We start from the raw sequence: 8,605 nt of genomic DNA, 5'->3' as shown, positions 1-8,605 counted from the left end.
AATTATAAAAATATAAAAATTTACATTTTACATTTTTGAATACATTTTTACATTTTACAATTTACATTGTTTACCATCATAATTTCCCTTTCTTCGAATTATTACAAAAATTATGAGATTTAACTTAATGTTATTTCTTTGTTTTTTTTACGTACAATTTAAAAATCGGAAACCGCGAATAGTTATCGTGAAATATGCGTGTTTACGTATACACATAGTTGACGTAAATACGTGACGTAAACATATTTACGTTCGTTACGGTGACGTGGATTATTTGTTTTTTTTGTGAAAAGAAGAGGTGCGATAAGGATAATTTCACTGCGAATGCGTTTTAGTGTCAGTTTAACACGAGCAACTATAAATTTAGTGTCTATAATGGAACAAAATTGTATATTTTGTAAGATAATAAGAAAAGAAGGACCTGCTGAATATGTTTTTGAGGTAGGCAAACAATTTTAAAAAACTAACCTATAAAATTGTTTATATTTTGTAGAAAATAAATATTTTTGTTTCTTGGTTTATTTTTGCATTTTTTAAAAGTATATTTTAGATAAGATAGTGTGAATTATCAATTATTGTGAATAATTATTAATAATTATTTACACAATTTTTAGGACGATGATTTAATTTGTATAAAGGATATTAAACCAGCTTCGACTCATCATTATTTAATAATTCCAAAAAGGCATATTTCGACACCAAAAGATTTAAAAAAAGAGGATGAAGAACTTTGTAAGTTTGTTTATTGTTTACGTAAAATATATTGACATTTCTAGAATGTACCTATCAGTGCGTAATAAATGTTTCTATTTGCTTCACTAAATTAATTTAAAAAATTTAACAATTTATTATTTTTAATTTTAAACAATTATTTATTTTTCATAAATGTTAATTCTGAATTTTTTTATTTCTTTATTATTTTTGTTGTTTTTGTTATAATATGAAAATCTAGAATTTCTTTGTTTTAATATTCAATTCTGTAATTTTTGTTTTAATATTTAATTTCTATTTTTCTAACAGATGATAAAATGGTCGCAACAGTGGATGTAATTGCCAAACAAGAGCATTTTGAAAATTCATCTATTAGAACTGGATTTCATTGGCCGCCATTTAATACTGTAAATCATTTGCATCTTCATGTAATTTCACCTGTGGAATCGATGGGTTTCCTGCAAAGACAAATGTTTAAACCCGAGTCATTTTGGTTTGTTAGTGTACGTAAATATTTTTGGTAATTTAAAAATTTTGAAACTACTTTTGATGAAGATAAAACGAAATTTTCGGTGGATAAATTATTTCTTTTTTTCTTGTCGATTGTAGATTTTACACATGTGATGATTATGAGAATTGGACGTCAGGTTTTTGAATTTGTTATTTAATTTGGCAAATTTTTTAATATTTAAGGTGTTATATTACTTTTGCTATTTTTCAGGCAGAATATTTTTGATTTATTTACTCAACATTTATAGCTGTATTATTTTTAGAATAATAATTATTTATTTTCAGCAATCACATAATTTATCTAAATTAGTCATTTCTATTATTTCTGCACAAAATATTTCCGATATAATAATTTGACTTTTCTACATATTATTAAACAATTTTTCTTTTTTTCAGACCGATTATGTGAAATCACGCTTTGCGACCAGCAATTTATAGAAATTTTTTTTTCATACAAATTTATTTCTTTTGAAATGAAAAAAAATTCACAAAATGTTCTATAGATAAATTATATATCCTAAACTTCCTCTTAATATTAATAATTATTATCGATATAAAATTTGATTATTGTGATAATATTTTAAGACAAATGAGTTGTATACAATTAGTTAAAAGAAATTTGTTTAAATTTGTTATAATTTCTTTATGATGTTGAATATTTTATTAAAGTTTTAAAACTAACAAATACACATTTATGTAATGATTTTGATAATTTATCCTAATTATCTGGCGCCTGAAAAATTCCCTTTTTAAACATTCGCTGCCATTCTTTTCCATGGGGGTAAACAAAATTAATTATACTCTCTTTTTTTAATTTTGTCGAATATCCCATTGACATTGGTGGTATGTAATGGGCATTTTTGATAACTGTTGGATTTTCAAAGTGTTCGTGCTGTTGATCGACGTATTCGATAATTCTGTCTTTTGTTGTTCCACTTAAGCAAATCATATCCCAATATTGTAAATGTTGCACCATTTCACAGAGGCCCACGCCTCCCGCATGGGGACAGACTGGTACTGAAAATGAAAATTGTTATTAAAAATGTACTTTTTTTAATTTAGAAATTATTTTAGCTTCCATAATTTGGCGTTAATAAGATGTTTCTATAAAGTTTTGAAAGTTTCAAATAAACGACAATTATTTTGATACTTTATCGTTTAAATTTGAATTCAATTAAAAATAAATCCTTTCTAGGAATTAAATTAAAATTACATTGAATTAATTGAATTCTTGTGAACAATTTTGTTTATATGAAAATAATTGAATTGTTATAAAGAATCTTATTAGAAATTTTTGAAAATAATTTAATTGTTTCAAGGATTTTTATTCAATTTTTTCTTTTTAAATAATTCAATTCTTTCTAGAGGAATTTAATTAAAATTGTTTTGAAATAATTGAATTTCTGTGAAGAACTTTATTATTTATGAAAATTGACTTCTTATAAAGAATGTTATTAAAAATGTTTGAAATTAAATAATAATAATAATTAAACAGTTAATTAGTTGATAAATGAATTTTTTCAAATCTTGAATTGTAATTATTCAAAAATTAAATAATTTTTTTCAAAAATAATATTTAGAGACGAAAGTTATAATAATAATATCGAGAGAAATATACCGTTCATTTTGTAGGCCATCAAATAAACTGAAAGAATTTCATTGACACCTCCAATTCTCGCTGAATCAATTTGACAATAATCAATGGCTTTTGCTTGTAATAATTGTTTAAATATAACACGATTGGCGCACATTTCTCCAGTTGCAACGCCAATTCCAAGGGGACGAAGTTCTTTGGCAATTGTCGCGTGTCCTAAAATATCATCAGGCGATGTTGGTTCTTCAATCCAGGTTAAATTGAATTCCCTCAATTTCTTCATCCAATCAATGGCCTCTTGAACGTCCCAAACTTGATTTGCGTCCACCATGAGTTTATTTTTATTTCCTATTTCCTCTCTAATCACTCGACAACGTCTAATGTCGTCGTCGATATTTTGACCAACTTTTGCTTTAAATGATGTGAAACCTTGTTTCAAATATTTTTTACACAATTCACGAACTTTTTCATCTGAATAGCCCAACCAGCCAACTTGTGTTGTATACGCTGGATATCCAGTTTTGAGCAAGAGTTTCTCTCGTTTCTCTTTGTCCACTTGTTTTTCGCGTAAAATCTTCAAAGCCTCTTCTTTTGTTATTACGTCCGTTCTGTAATTTTTTTTTATTTCTTCAAAAAATTGTAATTTTTTTATTTTATTAATAATAAATAATAGAATAATTATAATTATTGTAATAATAATTACCAATTAATATTATTATTATTTTTTTTTAATTTTTAATTACATGTATCTAAAGTCGATGGTTGAAACAAGTTCTTCGGGCGAGAGATCTGTTAATAATTTCCAAAGAGGTTTCTCCTCGATTCGTGCCCATAAGTCCCATAATGCATTTATTATTGCTGCAGTTGCTAAATGTGTCACGCCCTTTTCTGGGCCAATCTAAAAATTTTAATTAGCTTCTATTTTGTAATTAAATTTCTTTGTTTATTACATTTCTATTATTAAATAAATATTTACTTGAATCAAATAATTTTTATTTGAATCAAGTAAATTGTATTTGTAAATTATTTTTTTATACCCATCTTATTTGACTTTCACTTGTTAGTTTCCTCCAAAAAACGGCGAAATTTGAGTAAATTTCTTTCGTCTTTACGCCTTTTAGAATTTTTGACATAGTCACACATGCTTGTACCACTGGAGAAAATATATTATTTCAAAATTTAATTAATTTTGTCATGAATTATTATTAATAAATTATAATTTTTATAATAATAAAATCAGTGATTATAAAGAATAAATTCGATTTACCGATTTCTGTTCCTCTGCCCAAGGTAAAAGTCAAACCGTAACCCTCATATTGTTTATTGGTTTTTATTGTCACATAAACACAGGAATAATCGGGGTCAACGTGCTAAATTTTTATTTTTATTTTATTATTTGTTTTTTGAAAAAAAATTTTTTTTTTTAAATTTACCATTGCATCACTGCCATCGGATAATAAAGATGTTGGAAATCGTATGTCCTTTACGTCAATTTCATTTATTTCTATTTCATCCATTTTGTTGGAAAATTGAAATGCAAATAAGTGAAGAGAAAAATTTGTTATTTTAAAAAAATCGTTATTTTACCGAGTTGTGAATGAAAAGTTACTTAAACATCAACTGATATTTGAAATCAATTGTAAGGCCTATTTAGTTCTTATCTTCTGAATGTTTACTTCTTTTTTTAACATTTTTTACCCTGATAAGATACAATAAAATGCATTATTTGATTATGCATAATTATGATTATATAATATTATTTTTGATATGTTATATATGCAATTATGTCAAATATTGTTGTTAAATCGCTCAAATGTAAAATATTAATAAAGCAAAAATTATTTTAAAAAAAAGTTTTTCTGTACGAAAAATAGTCTGTTATTCTTGTAATTTTTAATTTACCTTTTCTACACGAATATATTTTCCTTACATGTAAGAAAAGGATATTAAGCTTTATATAACCTCACATTTATAGATTATTAAGATTTTTAATATCCAGTTTTCTCAGTGCAGTAGTTTCTATTCAATAATTAATTTTAAAACCATAAAATGTTAACTAATAGTTCATCATTTTTTTTTTTTTTTTTGGAATATTTAAAAAGATTTATTTTTTTATTGAAAAATAAATAATAATTACAAAAAGTTCAATTATTTTATTTGAATTTTCGCGCAAAAATACCGTAACGACATCTATAGTGAAATTTTTCCACTTTATAACTAGGAAGAAAATTGTGTTTCTATGTGCAATTTAGTTCATGTTTATTCTAGTCAAAAGTTGTTAGTGTTTTGAGCATTAACACGTGTTTGAAAAACAAGACTATTGATTAATTTATGTGTTAATTTATATATTAAAAATGACACCAAACTTGGAGGTTGTTGTAGGGACGTATGAGCAATTTTTGCTCGGTTACAAAATCAATAAAATCGTTGATGTAAGTATTTTTATTGTTAATTTACAATATTGAATTTATTGTAGGTTATAATAAATTATATTATATTTTACAGTAAAATTTAATTGTTTTTACATTTTAGAATCTTTATCACGAAAGAAAGAATCAAAAGTGTTAAATTCACATTGTCTTGAATATTTTAATTATTGAAAAAACAATACTTAGAATAATTGTTTTCGTTTTTAATTTATTTATTTTCAAGCTTTTATTTAATAATGCACAAGTAAACTAAATTTTTTATTTTTAAGCTATTTTTTGTATTTAATTTTCAATTACAATGAATTTTACAATTTCTTCGTATTTTATTCTAAAGATATTCCTAAAGTTCTGAACTTTATTATGAAGGAAATTTATTTACTTCTTCAAATTTAATTTTTATGCAGTAATATTGCGTCACGTGTTGAAAAAAGTAAATACAAAGATTCTAAATGTTTAATTTTCTTTTTTCCTTTTATGAACAAAATATTTTTAGTCAGTAATTTTTTAAAAAAAGTCAGTAAATTAAAAAAATTAATTTCTAAGCAAATGATTAATTCCGATTATTTTTCATTACAGAATAGTAATTTTTTATAATATTTAAATATAGAAAAAAAAATTCGTTCAATTGAACGTTCAGAACTTTAGGAAAATCCTATTTTTGATTTTGAATATTGAAGATAATAATGAAAGTAAAGATAATAAAGAAAAATTAAAAGAGTTTCGAGGAGTTTAGGGAAAAGTGGGCAAAGTTTACAACGTTTACGATAAACGATTGAAAGAAAAAATTCTTTTTTATTCAAAAAGAACAATATTTTTTTATTACAAATTTTTTTTTTTGAATTTTAGATCAAGAAACACTGTAAAAATTTTTTTAGACATAAATTTGAGTGGAAAAATATATTTTTCTTTTTAACTGTTTATTGTAAACGTTGTAAATTTTACTAATTTTTACTTTATTTCAAAAGTTTATGAAAAATAAGTAACTTTATATAATCATTTTTTTTTCTTTTTTTTCTATTATTTTAACAATGAGTATTCTTTGTTTTTTCCATTTTTATTCTCTAGAAAGTATTGCTTTAATATATATATATATATATTTAAATAATTTTTTTTAAATTTCAGGAGTATAAATTGGAACAAACTTTTGCAACTCACAGTCATCTGGCAAGCATACGAAGTGTTGCTAGCAATAGACATTATTTAGCATCTGCAGGAGCAGATGAAGTGGTTTGTCTTTATGATATGCGTTATCGAACAGAAAATGGAAAATTAATACATCACAATGGTAATAAAAAAAAATATTATGTTCATTTGGAAATAATATCCCTGAATTTAGCGTCAACTCTGTGCATCAAAAACAATTTTTTTCCGCAAAATAAAAAAAAAATCAAACAACTGTTTCAAAGGGAAAAAGTAAAAATTTTGTCTGGAAATTAGGGAAAAGTCAGGGAAAAATAAAATTAAATATTTGTGGCAACTTTGAATGAATAAATTTTGTTCATTTATTTAAAAAACTAAAAACATTCGGCTAAAGACCCTAGAAAATAGTTTTTGCCGCTGAGGGTTCGATCCTAACTTCAGGAACATGGGATATAGTATAAAAATGTAGAGATGTAGAGTTAAAATTTACTTTAATAAATTCCTTTTTTTTTAGATTCCGTGAATTGCATCACTTTTACACCTGACGCTTCGCATATTCTAACCGGTGGCAGAGATGGACAAATAGGAGTTGTTCGATGTGGCAATTGGCAGGTTGAAAAACTTTGGGAAAAACCACACAAAGGTGAATCAATCGAGGCACTAGCTGTGCACCCCTCGGGAAAATTGGCTCTTTCAACTGGAGGCGATGGCACACTTCGAACTTGGAATTTAGTCAAAGGAAAACAAGCGTACGCCACTAATTTAATACCACGCTGGCGAACGCTTGCGAAAAATATCAATATACTAAAATGGAGTCCAAATGGTGAAAAGTATTTAATTGCGTCAAATAGGAAAATTGATATTTACTCAGTAGAAACGGCAGGCGTCGACGAAGAAATAAATCTCGACTCAAAAGTAATTTGCGTTGAATTTCTTAATGATGATTTAATTGCCATTGGCTATGACGATGGGAAAATAAGTTTCTACGATCTTGAGGAGAGTTCAAAAACTTTGGACATTGTTGCACATACCGCAAGATTGAAGTGTATGCAACATATTGACGATCTCTTGGTAACAGCTTCGAGTTCCGGTGAAATAAAACTTTGGCAATTCACCAAAGATTCAATGTCATTACTCAATCAAGTCACTTGTAATTCGCGAATATTGTGTCTCACACTAGCGACCGTTTGCAAAAATGTTCGTGAAAAAGAGGATAAAGTGACGACGGAAGAAGTTGTGGAAATAAAGAAAATAAAGAAATTGAGAATGCGGCAAGAAGTGATTATTGAAGATGAAGAGGACAATAGTCATTTGAAAGTAAAGGAGACGAAGAAGAAGAGTAAAGTTCGATTGAATGAGGAAGCAGCCGAGGAAGTTTCTCCAGTTACTAAGAAAAAGAAGAAAATTAATGATTTTACAGTGGAGGATATTGATAATTCAGAGCAGCGTGGTTTAAAAAGATCGTCAGATGATGAAGATGGTGATTCGCCTCCGAAGCAGAAGAGGAAAAAAATGAAAGAAACTTCTTCGAAAAAAAGGAAGGATTCAAAATGGTTGGAGGAGGAAATTGAGGAGACACCGATTAAAAAGAAACTTGCAACAAATTCCGATAATCAGGATAAGATTGTAAAATCAAAAGAAATGAAGGAGAATAAAAAAGTTATTGTCGATGACAAGAAGGTTTCTCCCAAAAAGAAATTCGCCAAAGATTTGAATCTGAAGAGTGGAAATTTCTCTAAAAAGAAGAAGAAAAAGAATAAAAATTCTCTCCAGGAATAACAAAAAGAATACTATTAAAATAAAATTAAATAACTATTAAAATATAATACTGTATAAGGGAAATTTTCAAGGTCCCTGAAATTAGTGTCGACGCTCAGCGTCCAAAAATTATTATCTTGGATTTCTAGAGATTTGATTACTTTCGTTCACCTAAGGAGCTAAAAAGAATTTCCAAGACACTTTTTAAATGTGAAACCGTCGTTTCAAATTTTCAGTTTCATAGAAAAATTTTTTTCTAACGCTCAACGTCGACGCTAAAGTCTTAATGTATAAGAAATGTAAAGAACCATGAATGTGATGGTTAAAGACTTGTATATTTTTTATTTTGGTTGTATAAATATTTACAAAGTGTAAACGTTAATAAACCTTCAGTCTAAATGCATAAATTATTTACAATATTATTATTATTATTATTATTATTTTTTTAATCAGTCTATTTACA

The 8,605-nt window shown here is 26.1% G+C and overlaps 3 protein-coding genes across 4 annotated transcripts; 2 read left to right on the top strand and 1 right to left on the bottom strand.

Annotated features, from left to right (window-relative positions):
• The first annotated feature begins 262 nt into the window (after positions 1-262).
• Positions 263-1,908, top strand: LOC122502842 (histidine triad nucleotide-binding protein 3-like). 2 transcript variants are annotated; one of them, XM_043613131.1, is made up of 4 exons: positions 263-441; positions 615-732; positions 1,021-1,214; positions 1,321-1,476. In XM_043613131.1, the coding sequence occupies exons 1-4, from the start codon at positions 325-327 to the stop codon at positions 1,333-1,335; spliced, it is 444 nt and encodes a 147-aa protein (XP_043469066.1). In that variant the 5' UTR covers positions 263-324; the 3' UTR covers positions 1,336-1,476. The 2 variants fall into 2 exon arrangements, with proteins under 2 accessions (XP_043469066.1, XP_043469065.1); XM_043613130.1 differs by lacking the exon at positions 1,321-1,476 and adding an exon at positions 1,618-1,908 and having other exon boundaries at positions 267-441.
• Positions 1,860-4,764, bottom strand: LOC122502841 (mitochondrial enolase superfamily member 1-like). Its single transcript, XM_043613129.1, has 7 exons — positions 4,718-4,764; positions 4,249-4,514; positions 4,083-4,185; positions 3,853-3,968; positions 3,559-3,713; positions 2,840-3,423; positions 1,860-2,238 (listed from the first exon to the last, which is right to left on the bottom strand). The coding sequence occupies exons 2-7, from the start codon at positions 4,330-4,332 to the stop codon at positions 1,940-1,942; spliced, it is 1,341 nt and encodes a 446-aa protein (XP_043469064.1). The 5' UTR covers positions 4,333-4,514; positions 4,718-4,764; the 3' UTR covers positions 1,860-1,939.
• Positions 4,765-5,071: 307 nt separating this feature from the next.
• LOC122502839 (p21-activated protein kinase-interacting protein 1-like) lies at positions 5,072-8,549 on the top strand. Its single transcript, XM_043613128.1, has 3 exons — positions 5,072-5,247; positions 6,367-6,529; positions 6,899-8,549. Exons 1-3 carry the CDS (start codon positions 5,170-5,172, stop codon positions 8,161-8,163), a joined length of 1,506 nt encoding a protein of 501 aa, XP_043469063.1. The 5' UTR covers positions 5,072-5,169; the 3' UTR covers positions 8,164-8,549.
• Positions 8,550-8,605: the final 56 nt, after the last annotated feature.

The sequence above is a fragment of the Leptopilina heterotoma genome, unplaced genomic scaffold, assembly GCF_015476425.1.
Source record: "Leptopilina heterotoma isolate Lh14 unplaced genomic scaffold, ASM1547642v1 Lhet_24, whole genome shotgun sequence".
In the NCBI taxonomy this organism is placed as follows: domain Eukaryota; kingdom Metazoa; phylum Arthropoda; class Insecta; order Hymenoptera; family Figitidae; genus Leptopilina; species Leptopilina heterotoma.
The sequence above is the reverse complement of the archived record's forward strand: the minus strand, read 5'-3'. Positions and strand labels throughout refer to the sequence as shown.

What these genes read in the sequence shown, in the direction of transcription:
- LOC122502841 (XM_043613129.1), bottom strand. Translation starts at nt 4,332, where the DNA reads ATGGATGAAATAGAAATAAATGAAATTGACGTAAAGGACATACGATTT. An exon ending in ACCATCGACTTTAGATACAT is followed by an intron (nt 3,424 to 3,558) that starts GTAATTAAAAAT and finishes AAAAAATTACAG; the next exon opens with AACGGACGTAATAACAAAAG. An exon ending in GATGGCCTACAAAATGAACG is followed by an intron (nt 2,239 to 2,839) that starts GTATATTTCTCT and finishes TTTCATTTTCAG; the next exon opens with TACCAGTCTGTCCCCATGCG.
- LOC122502839 (XM_043613128.1), top strand. Translation starts at nt 5,170, where the DNA reads ATGACACCAAACTTGGAGGTTGTTGTAGGGACGTATGAGCAATTTTTG. An exon ending in AAATCAATAAAATCGTTGAT is followed by an intron (nt 5,248 to 6,366) that starts GTAAGTATTTTT and finishes TTTAAATTTCAG; the next exon opens with GAGTATAAATTGGAACAAAC. An exon ending in AAAATTAATACATCACAATG is followed by an intron (nt 6,530 to 6,898) that starts GTAATAAAAAAA and finishes CTTTTTTTTTAG; the next exon opens with ATTCCGTGAATTGCATCACT.
- LOC122502842 (XM_043613130.1), top strand. Translation starts at nt 325, where the DNA reads ATGCGTTTTAGTGTCAGTTTAACACGAGCAACTATAAATTTAGTGTCT. An exon ending in CTGCTGAATATGTTTTTGAG is followed by an intron (nt 442 to 614) that starts GTAGGCAAACAA and finishes CACAATTTTTAG; the next exon opens with GACGATGATTTAATTTGTAT. An exon ending in AGTCATTTTGGTTTGTTAGT is followed by an intron (nt 1,215 to 1,617) that starts GTACGTAAATAT and finishes TCTTTTTTTCAG; the next exon opens with ACCGATTATGTGAAATCACG.